This window comes from Panthera pardus, unplaced genomic scaffold, assembly GCF_024362965.1.
Source record: "Panthera pardus isolate Hobbes unplaced genomic scaffold, ASM2436296v1 HiC_scaffold_6, whole genome shotgun sequence".
Lineage (NCBI taxonomy): Eukaryota > Metazoa > Chordata > Mammalia > Carnivora > Felidae > Panthera > Panthera pardus.
In genome coordinates this window covers 64,723,968-64,749,252 of record NW_026526991.1, presented here as the reverse complement: position 1 = coordinate 64,749,252, position 25,285 = coordinate 64,723,968, and the positions used below count along the sequence as shown (strand labels likewise).

At 41.1% G+C, this 25,285-nt stretch overlaps 2 protein-coding genes across 6 annotated transcripts in view; both read right to left on the bottom strand.

Moving 5' to 3' along the window:
• Nucleotides 1–213: 213 nt before the first annotated feature.
• The window catches only part of CERS5 (ceramide synthase 5), a 32,808-nt gene continuing 7,736 nt past the window's right edge, over nt 214–25,285 (bottom strand). The window contains exons 2-12 of one of the 5 annotated variants that reach the window (XM_053894672.1): nt 11,779–11,884; nt 10,818–10,948; nt 9,927–9,984; nt 8,074–8,124; nt 7,288–7,380; nt 5,562–5,690; nt 5,339–5,445; nt 4,413–4,569; nt 3,783; nt 3,290–3,312; nt 214–1,130 (exon numbers count right to left, since the gene is read on the bottom strand). In XM_053894672.1, coding sequence (XP_053750647.1) covers nt 981–1,130; nt 3,290–3,312; nt 3,783; nt 4,413–4,569; nt 5,339–5,445; nt 5,562–5,690; nt 7,288–7,380; nt 8,074–8,124; nt 9,927–9,984; nt 10,818–10,948; nt 11,779–11,884 — 1,006 coding nt within the window. In that variant the 3' untranslated portion in view covers nt 214–980. Of the gene's footprint in view, nt 1,131–3,289; nt 3,399–3,782; nt 3,784–4,412; nt 4,570–5,338; nt 5,446–5,561; nt 5,691–7,287; nt 7,381–8,073; nt 8,125–9,926; nt 9,985–10,817; nt 10,949–11,778; nt 11,885–14,052; nt 14,143–25,285 lie in introns of all 5 variants that reach the window. The other 4 variants (XM_019419325.2, XM_019419324.2, XM_019419323.2 and 1 more) reach the window with 4 other exon arrangements.
• LOC109249102 (40S ribosomal protein S29-like) lies at nt 21,157–21,700 on the bottom strand. The gene is made up of 2 exons (XM_053894673.1): nt 21,500–21,700; nt 21,157–21,387 (listed from the first exon to the last, which is right to left on the bottom strand). The coding sequence occupies exon 2, from the start codon at nt 21,377–21,379 to the stop codon at nt 21,209–21,211; it is 171 nt and encodes a 56-aa protein (XP_053750648.1). The 5' UTR covers nt 21,380–21,387; nt 21,500–21,700; the 3' UTR covers nt 21,157–21,208.

Sequence of the window (25,285 nt, the reverse complement as noted above, 5' to 3'; positions counted from 1 at the left end):
TATCTGCTCAGTATTTTTTGTGACTACTATGCATGTTTATTTTTTTCTTAATACATAAAGCCATAAAATGTAGGCACTCTTTCCAGCAATGCACAGAAAGGAAAAAAATGTGGTGTCTAAGAGCCTTTAGAATCAGGTCTGAACATTTTCTGAATTAGCGTATGGATTCAGGGAATTGGGGATAGAGTCACTGAAGAGGCTGAGACAGCAGAGGAGGGTTGAAGCACTTTTAATCACACAAGAGTAAACAACAGTATAAACCTTAAGCGGCTCGCCCAGTGGCTATTGTCCTCTTCCAGCCCTCAGCTCACCCACCCCCACTCCCGCTCCCTGCGTACCATTGAGTGAAGTGCAGGGCGTCAGCAGGACCCTGTCACTACCAGGTGGTAGGAAGGGAATCTAGCTAGGGGCCACAAAAACCCTGATCATCCATCCATGGTTATCTGTTTCTGTACAACTTTGTGTGACTTTTCGAGCTCCGAGGAGTAACAGTGCAGAAACCTGGAGCTGAACTCTACTGTTCCATTCAGATGGCCATAGCTTCAAAAGCCATGGACAACAAGGGAAGGGACAGTCCAGAGCCAGCATTACTCAAGATGCAGCCAAATCTGGGATTGAGGTGGGTTCAAAGGGGGCACAAGGCCTACCGGCCCCAGTCTAGTATTGTGCCCCAACCCAGGGAATGAAACTCGTGCATATGCACACCTGCACATGCACACACACATACACATGCAGACAAACACACACACACCCACACACACACCCACAAAGCAAATAACATTATCGAAAGAACCGGGAGGCTATTAAATACAAAATGGCAGAGTTGGTTTTTTTTTTTTTTTTTAAGTGAAAATATTTGCTCTTTTGATTCTCCTCAGTGCCCTGCAGAGTCACAAGAGTGTAGGTGGGGAGGCCTGAGAGGAGCAGGTTGCCAGTGGCCCTACAAGTCCATGTGTGCTCTAGTCCCCACACCAACCACCTTACTCTTCAGCCCAGTAGCTGCTTCCCATGTGACCATTCACCCGATTGGCGCCATTGCTGGAGCTGCTGCCACAGGGGCTTTTTGAGTTGGTGGTCGCTTCTTCTTCCTCTGAGCTGCTCTCCACATCACTGCGATCGTCCTTCGACACCTGCGTGGGACGGGGCCAGAAGTACGAAAGGTGAGGACAGAACTTGTCTGCTATTGTCAGACAGACCACACAGCCCATGTTTGGGCACTGCTCCCACCGTGGCCCACTTTCTGGTGGCACCTGACTCAAAACACTACCTGTGCCATGGGTACCATCGTGAAAAGGTATCCTCTGCCTCTTTCTCAGTTTCTCTCTCCTCATCTCTGATTCTGTTCCCTATGGAATAAGAAGCTGCGTTGGCAGTGGGGGGTGTGTGTCTCTCAGGACCAGCCGAGGGAGGTGAAATCATTCTCTGAGGCCAGGTTTAGGTCTGAGGGAAACTCCAGATGCTCTTCTCCTCCCCCACTTCAAAAAATAGAAAAGGCCAATACAAACAATACAGATGGCCATCACCATCGCTTCTATCTCGTGATGGTTGTGGCCACTGCAGTTATTCATGTTGGTTATCCTGACTGTTGCTTTATCCTCAAAGCTGATTCATAACTAGGCCTTCTTCCGTAGTTTTACTGTCTTGGGGCTTAATACCCTATGACACTATTTCTCCAATCTTGTCCATTTTCCCACTGGCAAGACCACTTCTGTGCAACTTTAGCATTGCCAAGATACCAATCTGGTGAAAAGAAAAGTGGATTGGCAGTCATCAAGAGAAGAATCCCAGCCCCAATCATGTTGCTGTCTGTGAATCTTTACTTTTTTTTTTTAATGTTTATTTTGAGAGAAAGAGTGAGTGAGCATGTGAGTGGGGGAGGGGCAGAGAGAATGGGGGAGAGAGAATCACAAGCAGGCTCCATGCTGTCAGTGCAGAGAATGGTTCTGTGTGGTTCTACTGTCTCCCTGGGGTCCGGGGAAGAGCCTGGCACAAAGTAGGCCTTCAAGAATATTACTGAATGATTCTTTCATTTAATCTCCCTGCTACCTTGCTAGTTGTATTTTGACACCCCCCCCCCACCTTTTTTTTTTTTTTTAATGTTTCTTTTTGAGTGAGTAAGCAGAGGAGGGGAGGAGAGAGGATCTGAAGCGGGCTCTGTGCTGACAGTAGAGATCCCAACGTGGGGCTTGAACTGACAGAACCATGAGATCATGACCTAAGCCAAGATCAAGAGTCAGATGCTTAACCGACTGAGCCACTCAGGCAGCCTGAATCTTTTTACCTCTTAACCACAGCTTTTCGGTTTTAGATTTTCAAATGAAGAGTTTGGACTGGAAAAACGTTTTCTAATCAAAACTACCCTGCATATCAAGCAAAGTCTTTTTAGTTCTTTACCATGGACCATAAAAAGTAAAGGAGAGAAATCCAGTGAGACCTGTCAGACTTCTGACTTCCAGAACTGACAGATAATCAGTGTGGGTTTTTTTTTTTTTTTTTTTTAGTAAGCTCTGTGCCTAATGTGGGGCTTCAACTCATGACCCTGAGATTAAGAGCCTCATGTTCTACCAACTGAACTAGCCAGGTGCCCCTCAATGTGTTTTGTTAAAAAAAAAAAAAAAAAAAAAAAAGTAAGGGGCGCCTTGGGTGGCTCAGTCTGTTGAGTGTCCAACTCTTGATTTTGGTTTAAGTCATGATCTCACGGTTTGTGGAATCGAGCTCTGCTGTTGGGCTCTGCACTGGCAGAGCCTGCTTGGGATTCTCTCTCTCTCTCTCTCTCTCTCTCTCTCTCTCTCTCTCCCCCTCCCTCCCTCCCTCTCCCTCTCTCTCTCTCTGCCCTTCCCCTGCTTGAGTGCACACGCTGTCTCTCTTTTAAAATGAATAAGCTTAAAAAAATAAATCCATAAAAAATAAATTTTAAAAAAAGTAAAGGAAAGAAGGGGGTGAGAAGGGAACAAAGATATATATGCTGTTGCCAAGGAGTGGGGCACTTGCTTTGGTTAGCTCTAAGACTCTGTGATCTATTGCAGCTTTGACCTCTGAGCCCAGGCAACTGACAGATTTGAGGTAAAGGGAGGCTCAGAAAGGGGAAAAAATAAAAGTCGACTCAACTCTTGCCACCATTTAGAAAAAACTATCTGGCAACTTGAGCTCCAGTCAACAATGGCCCCACAAGGTCAGGAGACAGGCATGCTCTGAGACAACACAGGGAACAGGAAGGGAAGCAGGAAGGAAGAGGAACACATTCAGACAGACATGCTTTACTGAACACTAGAAGCACAGATACACTTACATGCAAGAGATGAAACTGTCCAGCTCCCACCAGGCATAGAAAAAAGGAAGGAGGTGAGAAAAGAGTGGAGAGTACAGAGTCTGGGTCTAATCCTTCCTGGATAGGTCACCTGGTCAGGAAAGAAAAGCAGGGGAGAAGAGAGATGTCCAGTAGCTACAGCAAGATGCATAGGCACACTGAGCAAGTTCTGAAACCAGTTGCAGCCATAAGGAACAGAGACACAAGAAATCATATATGCCTAGGTTACATTACATTCCATCCCTTTGTCCTAGAGTCAGTGTCTCCTCTAGCAGAGCCCCCCTCCCCCGCCCCCCACCACCCCTCCTGGCTTGGGCTCTGCATTTGCTGAAGGCTGAATCCTCAGCCCATGCGCAAATCCCAGCCTGACTGCTTCAGAACTTGCAAAATTCAGTTATGAGTTTCATCATTTTTACCCTAAATGACACCTTTCTTTGTGTTTTTGGGCTCTTGGCATAAGACGGGTATTTGAAACCCTAAATACCGATCTCATTTAGGATCATTTCTTCATACAACAGTGGGATGAGGTCAATACTTAGTCCCATATCTTAAACATCACAGTGTGGTCATCTTGGGGTGGCTTGTGAACTACCATGCCATTCCTAGGCAATCAAACATTTCTGCTTTCATAAGTTTATGGTGTAGAGTTCTACATACAATTTCCTTTGGAAAAAAGGTTTCTGTGCTAAAAAGCAAAAATATGAAATCCACTGAAGTAGGTAAGGGGTAGGAAATGGTTAAAGCCATCTAGAAACATAACACTGTTCATTATTTAACCACAGTTATTGTAAGGGACAGAAAGAAGGCAGATCCTCCCTCCTGTATCTTTTTTTTTTCTTTCTCCAGTAATCTCTCTACCTAAGGTGGGGCTCAAACTCATAACCCAGAGATCAAGAGTTGCATGCTCTACTGACTAAGCCAGCCAGGCACCCCTCTTAGTGATATCTTAAAAGGCTAAACACTTACAGAAAAGGAGTCCTCTGGAGTCCTAAGCTTTTTGCTGGGTCTGCTTGATTAGCTGGGGCTCACTAGGCTAGAGAAGTCTACTGAGTAATATCTATCTTCCTACCCAGCCCCAAAGAAAGAAGCCATCTTTCCTCCTCACCTTTCCTCGGATCAAAGCTTTGAAAGCAATTCGCACAATTAGGTAGGACCAGATGACATGCAGAACCTGTAGGATCAGGAGAAGGCCATTGAAGAGCCACCAGGAGGGATAAGGCCCGATCATCTCCCAACTCTCAAAGAAAGTCGTGTTCAGAATCCTAGAAGAGGTAGGCCAATGGTGAGATTCTAGAGTTAAAGCCAAGTAGACAGCAATGAAGTGGAGTTCCCTGGGAAGCAGAACCCAGTATGTTTTCTCCCTATACATTCTAACAGTTGAAATTCTAGGGATATTCATTAACACTGAGAAAATAAAGAAAGGGGACCTATGAAATTTTCTATCTTTAGGGGCAGGGAAAGATATGTGAATCTCAGAAATTGGTGGATTAAGTCACATTTAATCGTTTCAAATATGCGGAGTTTCACACAATTGGAGCAGCAATTTTAATCATAATCCTAGTCATTACTCAGATCCTCAGGCACATACAGGACAGGTGGTGGCTGATTCGCTCAGACTAAGCAAAATCTCCAACCTGCAGTCACTGACTCTGTACCATTAAGTAGGGAGTATACAAGTGAGAGTGGTGTGTGTGTTGGTTAGGGTGGGGTAGAAGGTATAAGAGCAGGAAAACAAGAAGAGGCTGAGAATTTTATAATCAGCGCAAAAGAAGGCAAAGGAATTACTTAGGCATAAAGTGAGGGCTGTCCCTCAGACAGGAGTCAGGAAAGCCACAGCCAAGTGAGTTGGATGTTCTCAGTCTGGATTACACCTCCCTAGGAATACTGTGGGAGGGTCCTGTGAGTCCACAAAGGGTCGGGTTAAGCCAAGGATAAAGCAGGGCAATAGGGTTTTTGGTGGCCTATTTCCTAAATTGGCAAAAGGTATCATTAGCTACATATTGACCACAGCTCCATGACCCTAACACTCACCAGAATGGGTAGATTCCTAGACGAGTGACCACAAAAACAGCACTGAAGATCACAAAAAGGGTGTCACAGAGACGCTGGTATTTGGCATAATTGGCGAGTTTGGCTGCCTGGAGAAAGGAAGATAAGAATTGAGTTGAGAGAAAGCCAGTTCTCAAATAGGAAGAAAAGGAGAGAAAGAGAGGAATAATGAGGAAAAAGGAGTGGGGGGGGGGGGGGGTCTCACCTCCAGCAAGAAGTCTGAGACATCATGTAAACACATGACCAGAGTTCCCACCCGAACCATGTTGTTGATATAGGAGAACGTGATGAGCCCAATGGTGGCCAAGTGATGCATAAACATGATCAGGAAGTCCTAGCAAGGAATGGAAATAGAAGGGGCAGGTAAAGGCAAGGCCATAGAGATATCAGCCAACCCAATGCCCTGCATGTTCTCTGAGGATCTTCTCCCACCGCTTAGAGGTTCCATTTTGTCTAAACTCTCCCGTATGGAGCACCCCTACCGTTGGACCCAAAACTCCACACCAGTGACTGACCCATAATCTATGTTAATATAGTTCAAAGCACAGAAAATAACAGTTTTCTTTGGAAGTTGTGGAATATGTAGACCATGTATGCTGAGTTGACACTTGGAAATAATTTCCTAGGTGGTAGTCAGACCTACAAGCCATAGATAATCTGTGAGATTCTACGACTGTTTTGATGAAAGATATTTCAACCAAAGAGACCTAACAGAAAGGAGAGGTTTATGGAAGGGCAAAGCTAACCTCTTCAAAAAAGTTTCAGAGAAATGCTAAACAATCCATTTTAACTGTAAGCACTTTCTGCTTTCAGATTTAAAGCTCTAATTTCCTCTTGGGTTCAAATGCCAAGGTCAGACTCAGAAATCTCTAAATACCTGTTATCAGACGTGTCTAATAAATACTTCTCAGCCCACTGAGGGACAGAGAATGGGAGAAGACAGGTGAATTTGGGTGAGAGAAACAAGGATGAAAAGTCTGTGCTCTCCACATAGATATAGTGGTATGTTATAGTTCTTGAGTTGGGGGCGGGTTCATAAGTATACATTCTAGTATGTTTTAAAACCCACATATGTATTACAAATCTTTTTATATGTGTCATGTTTTAAAATAAAATTTTAATAAGGGGACCTGTGTCTCCTGACCATAGGAGAGTGCAAGACATTTGAATTGAGTATCAAGCTTCTAGATCACACAACAACTAATAACCCAGTTTAGTTTTAATCCATTCCCATAAATGCTAATTCTGGTCTTCCTCACCAAAGATAGCCATGAGATAGTGACAAATTAAAGTCAGAGCTGCTGGAACCACATTACTTCAGGTGCATACCAATAAAGTAAAGATTCTCCCCTTTCTGTCCACTTATAAAAAAACTTAAGTCATTCCCAACTTTGTCACTATATGGGCAAGTCAACTCACTTCTCCGAATCTTTGTTTCCTAAACAACAGCAAGAAAATGGTAAATGAAATCATCTAAAACCCTTTCCAGTTGACATTCTTTAAGTAAGTGGGGTCACCAAGAAGGGAGAACAGAGAGAGAAAGAGAACGAGGGCTCTACAGCAAAGCAAAAGCCAGATCTAGCTATTCTGGAGGCTGGCCTTTTCCTGGATCAGGCCTTGCTATCCCTTAGTTCTGACTAGTTTCCAAAGCTCTATACATGTAAGAACCTTAGAGAAAAATAAGGAAAAGGATATGCTTTTTAGCTGGTTAACTTTTTATCCTGGGCTGCCCTGAACGCCTCAAATATACTTACTTCATCATTAGTCAAGTCTCATTTCTGAGAAGGTTACAAAAAGCTAATAGTCCCATCAAGCCTACTTTTTCCCTCTTTTGTGGTCCCAATCAGGGTAGAGAATCCACAAGGGCAGTGATGGTGGCTGCTAGAGAGGAGGATGCAGTATGTTAGAGTTGAGGGAGACAATGTCCTTACCTTTCGTTTAATGTCTATAAACTGAGAAAACATGAGAGACCAATAGAAGGCCAATTCCATGATATAATAGTAATAAAGCCCACTTGTGAGAGGCTGAAAGAGAGAAAGAAGTAGTTAGAATACCAGCTAGTCAAAAATTCATTCCATCTCTGCAACTTTCTCCGTCTTGGAGGACCAATACCCAAAATTATTAGACACCCTTCCTCCCCACCGTGTTGCAAGATCTGTAACAGCTAACAGATTTGAGATTAGTATAGAGACTTAAACCTCTTCCCTCTGCCCCTCCGCATACACATTTCCTACTCGCATCTTTAGAGATAAGGTTAACACATACTATAGCACAATCAAATCAGTGTATCTAGAATTCTGGACAATTAGTGCTTTTCAGGGGATTTAATATACTCAGGTCTTTTCTTCCACCCTGTTACAGCCCCTCAGCATTTTTCTAGAATAGATTAGAACCAAGATGCTTTTAAGGAGACTCCAAGTTACCCTTGATTCAAAAAGGACACCTGAGCCAGAAAGCATCTTATCAAGTGCCAGGAAGCTGCTTTTCTTTTGGGCCCAATTAGGGTGAATATAACGGGGAATCTGGAACAAAAAGATCACTGGATTTCACAGCTATGGGAGCCCCAGAAATAGATACCCTAAATACATGAGTCAAAGAGACTCAGCCCCTAATCCCTCAAGAAAACCAAGAAAACATGCCATCTGCCCTGGGACTGTCCTGCCCACCCTACCTTATACACACACGAGGCCCCTGCCTTGAAAGGGCTCAGACTGTACCTGATACGGATAGCTATGCCAGCACTGTCGGATGTCCCAGAACCAAGGTGACTAAAAGGAAAGAGATAATCCAAGTCAGCCCTTAGGATTCAACCCTGGTTTACCAAATAATCCCTTTCTCTCTCTGCTAGGAGCACAAGAGAAATGGGGAAGAAAAAGGAATCCCCCTCTTGACAGAATTTAGGGGGTCCTTAAAAGGTCAATAAATGGTTAGGTTTTTGTTCTAGAGCAAGAAAAGTGTTATTACAAATAGAAAAACCATGCTTTGAAATAAATAAGAGCAGGGAGAGCTCTAGGATAGTTTTTAAAAACCTCAACACCTAGGATATAGGAACTAGGGATGCAGGAAGACCGTGATTCCATTCGACAACCAAGAGAGAGATCTGCATGCCAAAGATTTAAATCAAAAATAATTATCTCTAATGGAGTTTCAATGTCCCTTAAGGAAATTTGTCCATTTCATCTAAGTTGTTGAATTTTTTACTATTTGATTGTTCATAATATTGTGTTACTATACTTTCGATGTCTACAGGATCTATAGTTACAGCCCCCCCCCGCCCTTTTCTGACACTGATGATTTGTTTCTTTTTATCTAGGGGTTTACCAATGTTAATGAAACCTTTCAAAGAACCAACTCATGGCTTTGTCTATTGCCTATGTCATTAATTTTTTTACTGTTTTTAATTATTATTTCTTTCCTTTAACTTACTTTGACATTACTTTGCTCTTCTTTCTCCAGATCTTAAAGTAGAAACTTATATTATTGACTTTAAAGCTTTCTTCTTTTCTAATATAAACATATAAAGTTATAAATTTCCCTTTAAGCATGCTTTAGGGGCATCTCCTAAGTTTTGGTATGTTGGATTTTCAGCATCATTTCAATTAAGTATTTTCTAATTTCCCTTGTGATTTCTTCTTTGATCCATGGGTCATTTAGAAGAGTTTCACTTCCAAATATTTTCTAGATATCTTATTATTATTGATTTTTAATTTAATTTCATTATGATCACAGAACACATTTTGTAAGATTTCAGGGGCCCCTGGGTGGCTCAGTCAGTTAAGCAACTGACCAGCTCAGGTCATGATCTAATGGTTCGTAGGTTTGAGCCCTGCATCGGGCTCTGTGCTGACAGCTCCGGATCCTGTGTCTCCCTCTCTCCCTCTCTCTGCCCCTCCCCCACTCACGCTCTGTCTCTGTCTCTCAAAAATGAATAAACATCAAACAATTTTTTATAAGATTTTTTTTAAAAAGTCACCAACCGTGGTGTCTATTTATCTGTTCCCTTCCTTCAGTTCTGCTTTTTACTTAATGTATTTTGAAGTCTTAATTATAACATTTAGAGGAAAATAGTACAGTACAGTGGAAAAAACAACATGGACTCAGGAATCAAAAAGCCTGAAATTCTTTTGACAATTAACTGAAAAGCAGGAATAATACCTGTTTTATCCACTTTAAAGGTTTACTCATTCCTACAGTAACCTAACCCTGATTTCTACAACTGTCTCCTTGGAAGAACAAGATCTTTGTCAAATGCTTCGTAAACCATCACAGACTTTGTAAACCAGCATCAGATTAAATCACATCTGATTTAATCAATACTATTACTATTTGTGTACTATGCTATTACTATTACAATTATCTCCCCTAAATAAAGGGAGAAACAGTAAAGTTATGAAATCAGATGCCAGACAGACAACAATCTATTTGGCATATAAACCTGGGCTGTAGGCATTACAGAAAAAATAAAAGGGCAGGGAGGAAATAAAGATCTAATGGTATCACACAACTCTTATCTCTAGAGATGTAGGCATGATTAGAACCCAACAGAGGACCAGAGAGAGTTTAGACTTACCGACCAGAGAAATCTAATTCCATAGCAGAATATACATAAATAAAAAGTGAATCTCCACCTGGGTGGGCAAAGAATAGAGGTTAGATGAATATTCACTCAAAAGAAAGTTTTTGAGGCTAAGGAGGTCAAGATAGCAGATTTGGGGACAACACAATTATGGGTAAGAAATAAGATCCCAGAGCGGCACCTGGCTGGCTCAGCCAGTAAAGCATGTGACTCTTGATCATGGGAGTCATAAGTTTGAGCCCCATGTTGAACAAAGAGTTTACTTAAAAATATATATATAAATAACATCTTCCAAAAAAAAAAAAAAGATAAAGTTCCCAGCACGGGGACAAATATTGTTACCTAAAAAGCCGAAATGATAGACATCTTCCAGCTTTGTTTAAAATAGATTCCCACCAGTGTATACTGGTTATAATCAACTTTTCTTCCATATCAGACTCCCTAATGATAGTGCCTAATATTTTCTTTGCATGACAATGATCAATTGTGTTCTGTGTACAGGGGATAATTAGTAAAAACCCAGTGAAATGAAGTACAGTATGTCCAGGAAAGGATACTTCCTACCAAAATGTCAATTTACCGCAAGCCGGTACTGTCTCTACCAAGGTGTACAAGGGTGTGCCTATCTACCTATATAAGTGCAGTTATAGGAATTCACTCCCAATCTATTTGAGAAGGAAGAATAAAATCAAACTACAACATGTAGCTTAATGGCAAGCATGTTCAAGACACTAAGGGCGACCGGTCTTCCAGTTCTCTTCTTTCCTGCCTACAATAAATTGAGTCAGCCCTCTACATTCATTGACTATTTTGTCCTACCAAAAGAAAACCTCAGTCCAGTCATACCCCACCCTTCTCACTCCCCACCTCCATATGCACACCTACATGCTCTCACAGAACTTAGTGAGCGTTGGGGGCTTGTCCTGATTCCTCCGATGACGAAACCAGCATTGGATTTTTCGGACATCCCAATCCAGTTGTTTTGACAGGCCCTCTAGCCTTTTCTCATCAGGATACTGTGGATGCATGACCAGAGTCAGAACGTCCCTTTCTCTTCAACCCTCTCATTAAATCCCCCTGATTGGCTGAGTGGCAAAAAGGGGGGATATATAACTACAGCGCTTTAAGGGATGTTTATCCTTCTAGGTTTCACCCCCACACTCATTTTTAGTAAGAAGTCCTATTTCACATATCAAAGACCTTTGCCTTTAGCAAAGCTTTATTAGCTTTCCTTTAGAATCCTTGTTTGGTCTTCTCTCTCCAGCCCAAGCTGAATAAAAAAAGCTATTAAAAACCCAAACTGCAGGGGCACCTGGGTGACTCGGTTAAGTCTCTGACTCTTGGTTTTCAGCTTAAGTCATGATCTCACAGTTTGTGAGTTCAGCCCCACATCAGGGTCCACACTGTGCAGAGCCTGCTTGGGATTCTCTCTCCCTCTCTCTGCCCCTCCCCTGCTTGTGCTCTCTCTCAAGATAAATAAATAAACTTAAAAAAAAAACCAAAAAACTACAAAGGCTATTGGTACCATCCCTATCTGGATTATGCAACTAGATAATGACAGAAACTGGAGCAGGGAAAAACAACATCAAAATACTATGTGTGTCTGGAGAAGGTGGGGTTGTGGCTACTAGGTCTAAAATCCAAATGTATGTAAACTTATTTAAGGGATCCTGACCCAAAGGTATTTCCCTGAGGGGATAAAGTTCTCCTTATAGTTATATAGACTACCGAAATGTGAAAGATCATCCCATCCTATCCCTATCCTTGGAGACACTTGCTCTCCACCGCCCCCTGCCCTATGGGGTACCTCTCACATGAATCTTCCTCTCTTTCTTTGCCGACTTACCTTGGTAATAGATACGAACACCTTTTCAAGGATGGCATTGGGTTGGGCCTGATAAGGACCACTGTCCTGGATGCCAACACGGAGTGCACAGGGTTTAGCAATAAACCTGTAAGGATAAAAATCCAAAGCCAATTTTAAATATGGTTTGCTAAGCATGAAAGAAAAAATCCTGATTAGGGGGCTGATGGAAGGCAAAGGGAAAAAACTGGGCTGGGAACCAGGACTTTTTAATTTATTCCTAGATTCTGCCACTGACTTACTTGCGAAGTGACCCGTTTAAGAAATATTAGAACATAAGCTCTCTTTCCATTTTTTTCCTGGCTTCTCTTATCACATCTTGAGCTGTAGAGTCAGAAAGACCTAGGTCAGGCCTATCATTTTATCTACTAGTCTTCCACTTATTGCCTGTAGGAAAGAACTGCAGCAATTCACTTAATCTCTATAAGTCTGTTTTTTCCTCTAGAAGATGAAGATAGTATCAACATCCTTGCTACTCAAAATAAGACCAAAACATTATTGGTTTTTCCTGGAAACCTTTTGGAAATGCAGAATCTCAAACCCCATCCCAAACCTGCAAAATCAGAACCTGCATTAACAAGATCCCCAGGTGATTCCTATGCCTATTAAAATGAGAAGCACTGGTCTACTTTACAAGAATCCTATAACTATTCAATGAGATAATATATATGAAGACCATGGCACAAAGGAAATGCTTAATAAACGGTAGTTTCCCTCACATCAAAAAATCAAGAAGATCTTAACTGGAGGGCAAAGTAGAACTGAGACTGAGCTCTTCCTAAATACAAATATCCTGGGTCTTGGTCACCTTCCTGCCTAAACAAAAAATTATGGAAATACTTAGAACTTTAGTAGCCTGGAAGAAAGGAAATTAGGAAGGATGAGAAATAAATTACCTATTAGTACTCCATTCTATTCCCAAATCTACCATTAATAAGTCATATAAACTTAAGTCACTTAACTTCTGGGTCTTGGTTTCATCATCTAGAAGAAGTAATGACATGATATCTAAGATTTTTTTTCTTTTTTTAAGTTTATTTTGAGAGAGAGAGAGAGAGAGAGTGAGCATGAGTGGGAGAGGAGCAGAGAAAGAGAGGGACACAGAATCCCATGCAGGCTCCATGCTGTTAGATTGGAATGTGACTCTGGGCTGGATCCCACAAACAGAGAGATCATGACCTCAGCCTAAATCGAGTTGGACACTTAACCGACTGAGCCACCCAGGCACCCTTAAGATTTTTTCCCAAATCTAGTATTCCATGGTGTTATCATTAACTGTAATTAATTTCTAACTTGTAGACCTTTGAAAAATAAGGAACTATTCTTTGGTTCTTCAAGAAAAATTCCTCTAGGGGCGCCTGGGCGACTCAGTGGGTTAAGCGTCCAACTTCAGCTCAGGTCATGATCTCACAGTCCGTGAGTTTGAGCCCCGCATCGGGCTCTGTGCTGACAGCTCGGAGCCTGGAGCCTGCTTGGGATTCTGTGTTTCCCTCTCTCTCTGCCCCTCCCCTGCTCATGCTCTGTCTCAAAAATAAATAACATTAAAAAAAAATTTTTAAAGAAAGATCCCTCTTAGGGCACATGGCTGGCTCAGTCCATTTAGCATGCGGCTGTTGATCTCAAGGTCGTGAGTTCAAGCCCCACATTGGGCATAGAGTTTACTTAAAAGAAAAAAATTCTTTAAAAAAAAAAAAAAAGATCTCTCTCTTCCACATCCATAAATTTCTGTGAGCATTAGCTCTAGGAAAAGCTCTACATAGTCATTTTCAGAATAAGTCAAAACCAGTTTTAGTTCTCTTAGCATCTTAAGGAGTCCCAAGATGAAATTGTGACTGGGAGGCGTAAGATCGAGTGCTCTTGACCTATTTCTTGGTCTGCATTTGAATCCAGAATTTATCTCTAAGGGAGGAACTGAGAATAAGAAACTTTATTATCTTCCTCTGTGAAAACTTCTTCTACCCTTATCACGAAAGTTCCTGAGCCATGGAGAAATATTTATTCACAGCACAAAGTTAACCACATCTGTAACCTATTGTCTCCTCTTTGACACAGGTGGTACAAAAGTTTCATCCAAAGGCCAACACTATTAGATACTTTATATTTCCTGGTATATTATTCTGTGTACAAATATTTTAGCACCCCACTCATGTTTAAACTCCTTATGAACACAGTATACAGGGAATGCTGTTTTTGTATTTACCAAGATTCTGTGTCTGTGCTCAGTAATTAACAAGTGACAGGTCTCTCAAATCCTACCCTTGCTCCATTGGAACTCAGTTTGGACCCAGGACTGATCAGCATCCAGAGGAGTAACTAAGTCAGTCATTCTTTGCTTTTCAGTTGGTGCTACAGGAGAGAGAAAAGCACTGAATTATCTCTGTATCCTCTCATCTACATTAACTGTATGAAGAAGTAGACCCAATAACAAAAACAGCTTTTCCAATTCCTACTCTTACTCCCTGATCCAGAGCTCTTCAGTCCAGAAGCAGTCAGGTGATCAAAGGCCCTGGAGTTAGATTTTGCCAGCTAAGAGATTTTGTGAAAGTTACTCATCTATAGAATGGAGATAATATCTACCTCACAGGGTTATTTTAAAAATGAAATGACATGATCCATGCCTAACCCAGTACCTGATATTTAATAAACACTCATTAAAAGGCAGCTATTATTGTTGTTGTTCTTAATATTATTAAAAGCAGCTATTATTATTTTTACTAGAAACAGTTCAGTCTTGGTTCTCCTTGATGGTATCTCTGGAAGAAGCCAAGAAGTGCAAGAAATCTTCTTTCATACGACAGAGATAGGTTTGTACCCTGCTTACCTGGGTGAAGGCAAGATAATTTTTTTTATTATCTAGACCTTGGAGTGAACTTAATATCCTAGAGTCGGAATTAGCTCATATCCTGACCTCATTAGTTCACAGAGTGCAATGAAAGACAAAATTACTAGCATGCAGTCAGTTACAGTTAGACAAATACAGACCCTAAGAGGAACGCCTGGGTAGCTCATTTGGTTAAGTTGTCTTGATTTTGCCTCAGGTCATGATCTCATGGTTCATGAGACTGAGCCCCATGTGGGGCTCTGCAGTGACAGCACAAAGCCTGCTTGGGATTCTCTCACTCCCTCTCTCTTTGCCCCTCCCCATTCATACTCTCTCTCTCTCTCTCTCCTCTCAAAATAAATAAATAAACTTTAAAAAAAAACCCAAAAAACAGACCCTAAGAAAATTTATCTATTTGGCAAATATTTATGGGGCACCTATTTTGTGCTATAGCATGAAGCATAAAACATAAATAAGCACAAAACATAACTAAGTTTGAAAAATAATTTTTTACATGATAAAAAAAATTAAATACATAGATTTATTTATGTACTTAATGAAATCACCTTAATGAAGAAAGTGAAATTAGGTATTCATCCTTTTTGTTAGATAGGCATTTACTGAACTGTACAGATTCCTAGGGTCTCAGAGACCGTTTCAGGAGGTCTACAAGGTCAAAACTACTCTCATAATAATTCTATAACTTCGTAATAATTCTTGTCTCTCTCACTCTCTCATGAGTGTGCAGTGGAATTTTCCATGGGTTACATGACATTGCAATAGACTGAATGCAGGAGCTGACATGAGAATACAGGTGCCAAATACTAAAGAGTGTTAAAAAAAAAATGTAAAATAATGCTATTCTTCTCACATTTTATTTTGTTTTGGAAAATAGTTATTTTTCATGAAACATTAGTTGTATTACCAATATAATCAATTTACTGTCATTTGTAAATGAATTAATACAATATATATCTTTAAAATTCCATTTTAACTTCTAAAACAGTACATGTTGATAGATATTATCCATGTAAACATAAATTTATGTTTGGGGTCCTTAATTTTTAAGAATGTAAAAATTTTTTTTTTTAATTTTTTTTTTTTTTTTTTAACGTTTTATTTATTTTTGAGACAGAGAGAGACAGAGCATGAACGGGGGAGGGTCACAGAGAGAGGGAGACACAGTATCTGAAACAGGCTCCAGGCTCTGAGCTGTCAGCACAGAGCCCGACGTGGGGCTCGAACCCACGGACCATGAGATCGTGACCTGAGCCGAAGTCGGACGCTCAACCAACCAAGCCACCCAGGCGCCCCAAGAATGTAAAAATTTTTAAGAGTGTAAAAGATTCCTGACATCATAGTTTGAAACTGCTGTTGATGGCAGTGAGAAATCAAATTTATCTTGTGATTTTCTGTCCTCTACAGGATCAATTTGTTGCCCAAGTTTTAAAATAATTTAAAAAAAAATTTTTTTAGTGTTTATTTTTGAGAGAGAGCATAAGCAGGGGAGGGGCAGAGAAAGAGGTGGATACAGAATCTGAAGCAGGCTCCAGGCTCTGAACCGACAGCACAGAGCCCGACACGGGGCTCGAACTCACAAACCGTGAGATCATGACCTGAGCCAGAGCTGGACGCTTAGCTGACTAAGCCACCCAGGTGCCCCTAAAATAATTTTTTTTAAGTTTTTTTTTTTTTTTAATGTTTATTTTTGAGACAGAGACAGAGCATGAGCGGGGGAGGGGCACAGAGAGAGGGAGAGACAGACAGAATCCGAAGCAGGCTTTAGGCTCTGAGCTGTCAGCACAGAGCCTAAAGCCTGCTTGGGATTCTTTGTCTCCCTCTCTCTCTGCCCCTCCCCCGCTCATGCTCTGTCTCTGTCTCAAAAATAAATAAAAACATTAAAAAAATTTTTTAAAATAATTTTTTAAAGCATTTATTTATTTTTGGGAAAGCACAAGCAGAGGATGGGCACAGAGAGGGAGACAGAGGATCTGAAGTGGGCTCTGCACTAAGAGGCTGACAGCAGCAAACCCGATGTGGGGCTCGAACTCATGAACCAGGAGATCATGACCTGAGCAGAAGTCAGACACTCACCGATTGAGCCACCCAAGCACCCCTAAACTAATTTGAAAGACCAGATTTCCCTTAGCCTGCAGGTCTAAATAAGTAGGCATTTAGTGGCCTATACTGAATGGTAAGCTGCTCCTTTCCACCTGCCACTCCAGGAACATGAGTCTAGTGATCCAAACTGTTATGTTTTGTAGACATCATTTCATTCTGCCTTTTTCTGCCCTTCAGATACATGGCAGCAGCTGACTAAGGCCTGGGCTAATGAAGACGAAATTACTTACTACTTTGCTTTTTACCAAAGATAGGAGCTATACTAACAACTCTATCTTTGCGATTCACCGCAACATCATTAATGGATATGAACTATACACAAATATGTTTCACAGTATAGATTAAGCTTTTCAACTAGTGTATCATGGCAAATAATGTATTTGGGCTACGTTGATGCTGAGATACTGCTCCTAGCTCTCAAGGGTGGTCCACGGAGCCTGTGGTAACCAGGAAACCTTAGTCTGTAGCCTTTGGCTTCATATACCCTACTGCGCAATACATGAATTATTTTCTATGTGTGCAGCAACATGATTAGGTTGGGAAGCAGTGGCTTAGATCAATTTCTGGAAAAATATAAAGTGCCAAAATTTATATATAAAAAAGAAAAATAACCATCAAAGAAATCAAAATAGGGAATGAGATGGAGTGAAAAATACAATAAAAAAGAGAAAGGTCTTATACAGACTGATGAGGATGGTGTATCATTAGGTAGAGTACTGAGTAATAATTATCTGACCCTGAATGCTCCCTGCCACACACACACACACACACACACAAATGGGAGAGATGAGAACTGAGATATTTAAATAAAGATTCTTAGGTCCAGATAAAGCCTGTTTAGAAAATTTAATCCTTAGAGGGGCGCCTGGGTGGCTCAGTTGGTTAAGCGTCCGACTTCAGCTCAGGTCACGATCTCGCGGTCCGTGAGTTCGAGCCCCGCATCGGGCTCTGGGCTGGTGGCTCAGAGCCTGGAGCCTGCTTCCGATTCTGTGTCTCCCTCTCTCTCTGCCCCTCCCCCGTTCATGCTCTGTCTCTCTCTGTCTCAAAAATAAATAAACGTTAAAAAAAAAAATTAAAAAAAAAAAATTTAATCCTTAGGTACACAAGCAGCATTTGAAAACCCTCCCCCAAGACATATGTATACAAGAGGCAAAATGCAGAGTTCCACACAAAACAGATTCCAAAAGTCCTTTCCCTTTGCAACTGAATTCTTAATAAACCAATCACATTAAAAATTTGAGTAGCTTCTGTAGGGTGGACAGAGGAGAAAGTACAAAAAGACATTCAGGCAGTGGGAACAGCATGTACTAAAGCAAACAGAAGAGACAAACTACTTACAGAACTACGCAACGTACAAATTCAGGGGTGGCAACAGTGGCAGGAGGAAAAAAACTCTACAGATAGAGGCCAAATCACAGGTATGTTATGTTATGTTATGTTATGTTATGTTATGTTATGTTAAGAGTGAACTTTATCCTATAGTTGATGGAGAGGCACTGGAAGGCTTTAGGCCAGGAGAAGAGCTAGATTTGTATATTAATAAAGGAGCATCACCAGTTAAAGGCTACTGTAAAAACTCCATGCTTTAAGTGATAAAGCACTGAACTAAGGCTATAGAAATGAAAACGAAAGGACGGATTCAAGAGCTGCTGAGGAGGTAAAATTAATAGCACTTGGTAACAGAATAGATGTAAGAGGCAAAAGCAGAGTCCAGCCTTCCTTATTTCTGACTTGGGAAACTAAGTTGATTATGGTGTCTCAACCAAGCAGAGCATAAGATAAAGCAAATTTGGGAATGATAGATGAATTGTGTTAGGCTGAATTTGAAGTGCTCATATGACACTGAAATGGAACTGTCTAGTAGGCAAATAAAGAGGCTTAAGACACACACACACACACACACACACACACACACACACACACACCCCTGAGAAAGAAAAAAAAGCACAAGAGAATGAGAATATAGGTGGTAGCTAAAATCGTAGGGGTGGATGTGAGTGAAACAAGAAAGGAACACAAACTGAGGCTCCTGGGTGGCTTAGTTGATTGCTTAATCCAACTCTTAATCTCAGCTCAGGTCTTGATCTTAGGATAGTGAGTTCAAGCCCCGTGTTGGGCTCCATGCTGGATGTGGAGCCTACTTAAAAAAGAAAGAAAGAAAGGAACACAAATTGAAAAGAAAACCAAGGTCAACATCCTGGGAAATACTAATATAAAAGGCGAATTTAGAGGGCAGGAGGACCAGAGGTAGAGTTGTATCAAATGAGGCAGAGATCAAGTAAGACAAGGATTTCAGTATCCACTGGATTTAGCAATTTGGAGATCTGTGGTAACCTTCACCAAAGAAATTCCAGTAAAACAGAAAATCTAGAGACAGCAGTGAGTTACATCAGTGAAAGATATAAGGAGGAGGAAGAAAGAAATGGAAATAGCTAAGATTCTTAAGAATCTTGACTAAGAAGAGAAGGGAATGCCTTCAACATCCTGCATCAGAATCACACTTCTCCAACTCCCACTCATTCCTCAGTCTTCGTCTCTCTCTCATCTCGTTTCTGTCCCTACACTCCATTGACACTGCTCTTGCCAAAAATGATCTCCTTATTGTGAAATCAAATGGATGCTTTTCAGTCCGGTATCCTACCTGACCACTCCACGTTATTCCACATTACTGACCATGCCCTCCCTCTTGAAATGTACTTTTTCTTAGCTTCCTTACTTGCCATACTCCTCCTACTTTTCTCCCTCCATCTCTCTGGCAACAGAAGTAGACTGCTTGGTATGCATTGCTAGTTGAGTCACTTGGACATGCTACTTAACTTTCTCTGTGCTCCCGTTTTCTCATCTACAAAATGAGGATAACTGTAATTATCTACCTACTTCATAAAGTTACTATGAGGACTCAATGTTTAGCACTTAGAATAGTGCCTGGGGGGTGCCTGGGTGGCTCAGTCAGTTGAGCCGCTGACTTCGGCTCAGGTCATGATCTCACGGTCCGTGAGTTCGAGCCCCGCGTCGGGCTCTGTGCTGACAACTCAGAGCCTGGAGCCTGTTTCAGATTCGGTGTCTCCCTCTCTCTGACTCTCCCCTGTTCATGCTCTGTCTCTCCCTGTCTCAAAAATAAATAAAATGTTTAAAAAAAAAAAAAAAAAGAATAGTGCCTGGGACAAAGTAAGTACTTATTAAATGCTTACTACAGATATTATCAAATACTATAGGGTTGTCATACCTCTTTTCTCCTTTTGGGTTTTTTTCCCCCACTCTGCTTTTTCCTAAAATATGCGGTTTCCTCAGAGTCCTATGCAGGTTCTTTTCTTACTCTACACACCCACTCTGGTTGATCTCATTCAGTTATAGCAGAGGGTCTCCAAGTATGGTCTACAGACCCCCAGAAGGCCCCTGAGATACTCTCTAGAGGCCCAGAAAGTAAAAACTATTTTAATAATAATATCAAGACATCATTTGCCTTTGTTACTGTGTTGACACTTGCAACGACAGGGCAAAGCCATGGTGGATAAAACTTATGGTACCTGAGCACAAATGCACCAACTGTAGTAATGGTTATTGTATTCTTCCTTGCTATGTCCTCTTAGTTTTTTTTTTCTTTTTCTTTTAAGCCAGTTCACTTAAGAATGTCCTTGACGAAGCAATACAAATGATTGATTTTAACAAATCTCAGCCTTTGAGTATACTTTTAAGAAGTATTATGTGATGAAATGGGAAGTACACAGCACTTTTGCTACATAGCAAAGTATATGGTTGTCTCAAGGAAACACGCTTGTTTGACTAAGTTGTGCACTGAACTTAAATCACTTTTTCCTTGGGGCACTTGAGGGGCTCAGTCGGTTAAGCGTCTTGACTCCTGATTTCGGCTCGGGTCATGATCTCAAGGTTCGTGGGATTGAGCCCACATTGGGCTCTGTGGTGACAGCACTGAGCCTGCTAGGGAATCAATCAATCAATCAATCAATCAATCTCTCTCTCTCTCTCTCCCTCCCTCTCCAAATAAATAAATAAACATTTTTTAAAATTACATTTTTCATAGAATACAATTTTTACCTCAAAGAATGGCCAACAAACTAAGGTCATTCGGACCTGGTTATTTTCTTAAAAATGAATGAAATAAGCCTGTCACTTCAAGAAAACAAACATTGTTGCCAATGATAAAATTCAAGCTTTCAAGTGAAAATTAGAATTTTAGAGAACTTATATCCACCTTTGAACTTGAAAACTTCCCAATCGTTCAAGCTTTTATGATAAGACTAGTTCTGATGAGATTAATAGGATTTTTAAATGTTGTATAAAGAAATGTATTGACATTTGGGAGATCTATATAACTCAATAAACCAGTATTTTTCTTTTTTTTAATTGAAGTACTTTAATTTTATGTACAAAGAGTTAGCAGGAAGGTAGGTGTCTTGGATATCTACAGTTAATGTAGGTATCCTGGATGACCCATTCAAGGAAGCTCATTTAATCAAACTTAATGAAGCCTTTATCCTTTGCATACTGATGGAAATGATGGTGGCACATAGTGAGGCTATATTTCCAGATTAGACTATGCCAGTTTGAGTAGATGTGGCAAGAATGAGAACCCTCACCGGATTTCCTCGGAAGGCTCCAGTAGAGCTGCTGGTGACCCATCTTGCTCTCTGGGATGCAGTGAGGCAAAGTTACCAACCCATGATCTCCAGACAGACCAATGGATTTTAACATGAATGAAAAGCTCAATGACAGGGTTTCATATTCCACAATGCAACCAACCTTTAAGAAACTACTTCCTGTTGGGGTGCCTGGGTGGCTCAGTCAGTTAAGCATCCAACTCTTGATTTCCGCTCAGGTCACGATCCCAGGGTTATGGGATCTAGCTCCACGTTGGGTTCCATTGAGCATGGAGCCTGCTTAAGATTCTCTCTGCCCTTCTCCCCTGCTCACACTCTCTCTCTCTCTCTCTCAAAAATTAAAAGAAAGGAGGGGCACCTGGGTGGCTCAGTCGGTTAAGCGTCTGACTTCGGCTCAGGTCACGATCTCACGGTCTGTGAGTTCAAGCCCCACGTCGGGCTCTGTACTGACAGCTCAGAGCCTGGAGCCTGCTTCGGATTCTGTGTCTCCCCCTCTCTCTGCCCCTCCCCTGCTCATGCTCTCTCTCTGTCTCAAAAATTTAAAAAAAAAAAAAAAAAAAAAAAATTAAAGGAAAGGAAAGGAAAAAAAGAAAAAGAAAATATTTGTTATGTCTTGGTGTTATATCAAAGAAAAAATACTTCCCCTTTCCAATGACATATTTGTGTGAAGCCAGCTTTTATTTATATACTTCAACTAAAACTACATATAACAAGAGCCTGAATGCAGAAGCCACCGAGAAGAATCCAACTATCTTCTATTAAGTCAGACAGTAAAGAGATTTCCAAAAATGTAAAATCAATGCTGTTCTCTGGATTTTTTTTTTTTTAGAAAATAATTACTTTTCAAAAATGCTATTCATGTAACATGGCTACTATCGTTATTTTTAATGAAATAATACATTTAAATTATACTAATACGATTCATTTATGTGCTGGTGACTCCCAAGCATACATTTTGAGTATCCCCTATACATATGCACCCATGTCAGTGTATTTTTCTGAGTAAATTTTTTTATTAAAAAAATTTGGGGGGGGCAGCGCACCTGGGTGGCTCAGTCGGTTAAACGTCCGACTTCGGCTCAGATCATGGTCTCAAGGTTCGTGAATTCCAGCCTTGTGTCAGGCTCTATGCTGAAAACTCAGAGCCTGGAACCTGCTTCGGATTCTGTGTCGTCTTCTCTCTCTGCCCCTCCCCTGCTTATGCTGTCTCCCTCTCAGAAATAAACATTTAAAAAAAATGTTTTTTAAAATTTTTATTTATTTGAGGGATGCCTGGGTGGCTCAGGTGGTTAAATCTCACTCTTGGTTTCGGCTCAGGTCATGATCTCATGGTTCATGAGTTCAAGCCCCAGTCAGGCTCTATGCTGACCACATGCAGAGCCTGCTTGGGATTCTCTGTCACCCCTCATTCTCTCCCTCTCTGCCCCTCTCCTGTTCATACTTCAGCTCTCTCTCACACTCTCAAAATAAATAAACTTAAAAAGAAATAAAATTTCATTTCTTTGATTGAGAGAGAGCGCATGTGAGTAGGGGAGAAGGGAAGGGTAGGAGAGAGGGAGGAAGGGGGAGAGAGAGAAACAAAGGGAGAAAGGGGGAAGGGGGGGGAGAGAGAGAGCGAGAGCGAGAGCGAGAGAGAGAGAGAGAGAGAGAATATCTTAAGTAGACTCCATGTTCAGCGTGGAGCCTGACATAGGGCTTGATACCACGACTCTGGGATCATGACCTGAGGTGAAATCAAGAGTCAGTCACTCAACCGACTGAGCCAGCCCTAATTTTTTTTTTTAAGATTTTGTTTTTAAGCAATCTCCACATCCTATGTGGGGCTTGAACTCACAACCCAGAGATCAAGAGTTGCATACTCCTTCTACTGAGCCATCCAGGCACCCTTCTGAGTAAGATGTTCAAAGGATAGGATTTGCTATCTACAAACTCATGTGCTATACACATTTGTTGTACATGTATATGTATTCTTTGCAGTTTCTTTCTTTCTTTCTTTCTTTCTTTCTTTCTTTCTTTCTTTCTTGAGAGAGAGAGAGAGAGAGAGAGAGAGAGAGACAGTGCAAGTGGGGGAGGGGCAGAGAATGAGGGAGAGAGAGAATCCCAAGCAGGCTCCATACTCTCAGTGTAGAGCCTGATGTGGGGCTCAAACCCAGGAAACTGTGAGATCATGACTTGAGCTGAAATCAAAGAGTTGGATGCTTAACCAACTGAGCCACCCAAGCACCCCACGCAGTTTCTTTTGAGGACTTTTTTTTTTAAAGAATAGTGTCTTCAGGGACTCTTTTTTTTTGAGAGAGACAGCCTGAGTGGGGGACCTGTAGTGGTAGGGGGACAGAGGATCCGAAACCAGCTCTGCACTGACAGCAATGAGTGCAATGCAGGGCTTGAACTCACAAACCGTGAGATAGTGACCTAAACTAAAGTCTGACGCTTAACCGACTAAAGTCATTCAGGCACCTCTCTCTCTTTTTTTTAATTTAATTCATTTTTTAAGTTTTATAAGTAATCTCTACACCCCAAGTGGGACTCAGACACACACCCCAGATCAATAGTCTCACACTCCTAGGACTAAGCCAGCCAGGTGTCGCGAGGACTTTTTTTTAAATTGGCAAATTTGCTCTTAAAGCAGAAGCAGACTATAAAGAAAACGACCTCTATGGCATATATTATCCTAAACCATGGCAAGGCACACACTGGATTTATACCAGACTATTTTCACTCCTCCCACATGTATCAAAGTTATCCTCACTTAGACTATTACAGAGCCTTAAAGCATTAAGATAATTAGTGCCCATGCAATTTGATACACTGCTAGGTGCTGTGATGAGAAGGATCAGCAATCCTGCTTACATCTAACCTCATTGTAAGAAATGTAAGTCTTGAGATAATAAGAATTACTAACAGTATATATGCTGAAATGTTTCAGATGGACACAATTTAAGACTAAGTTGTAGTATTATTGTACAGTAGTTAGCGAATATTTTACTTGCTACAGAGCAGCAGTTCTCAAAGTGTGGCTGAAAAATAGCTGGGGGTCCCTGACACTCTCATTGTTGAAGAGTTTCTCCCTTTCCGACTATATGCATACATTTCTTTCACTACACATATCTATCTTTCTTAAATGGATGATCTTTCCACTTACAGTCTTAAATGACGATACAACTTAATGTATAGTAACTTAAATGTAATGTAATGTAACTTAAAGTAGAAATACACAAATGTACAAGTGCCAAGAGGTGGATCAGAGAAACAGGTTAACAAAAAAACTGTTCCTTAAGAAGTTTTTTCACCGTTCTTCAGGGTCCAAGAAACAAGTGTTTGCTAGTGAGACATTAAGCCTATATTTTAGTTAACAACTGTTAAAAGGAACTGAACCCACCTCCTCCAAACTCCCATAACAGCCTTCTGCATACATTTATGACACTGTATTTTAAACCACTGATATTCTTGCTTTCTTCCTGCGAGCAAACACCATGATTTACATTTTTATCCGTGGCACACAGTCTGACAACTGGCAGATACTAAGTTCTCAATAAATAACTGCTGGAGAAAGAAGAAAATAGGTAAAAACTAAATTCTTAACCAAAAGGTGAAGTGTTTCGAGGAAATGTGCCCACCTGTCCTCCTGGGTCATCAGATAACCTACCAGCTCCATGTAGGAGAAGGTCCCTGATTTCTGAGGAATCAGTAGAAATTCAAGTTAACCAATTTCAGTATAAGGGGATTTCCCCAAGCAGAATTAAACACAGCAAACACAACCCGACTGAGACCTCCTGTGCTTATTTTTTTAAACAAGATATCTTTTTTTTTTTTTTTAAGTTTTTTTATTTATTTAGAGAGAGAAAGAGAGCACAAGCAGGGGAGGGGCAGAGAGAGAGGGAAAGAGAGAATACCAAGCAGGCCCCGCGCTGTCAGCTCAGAGCCCCAC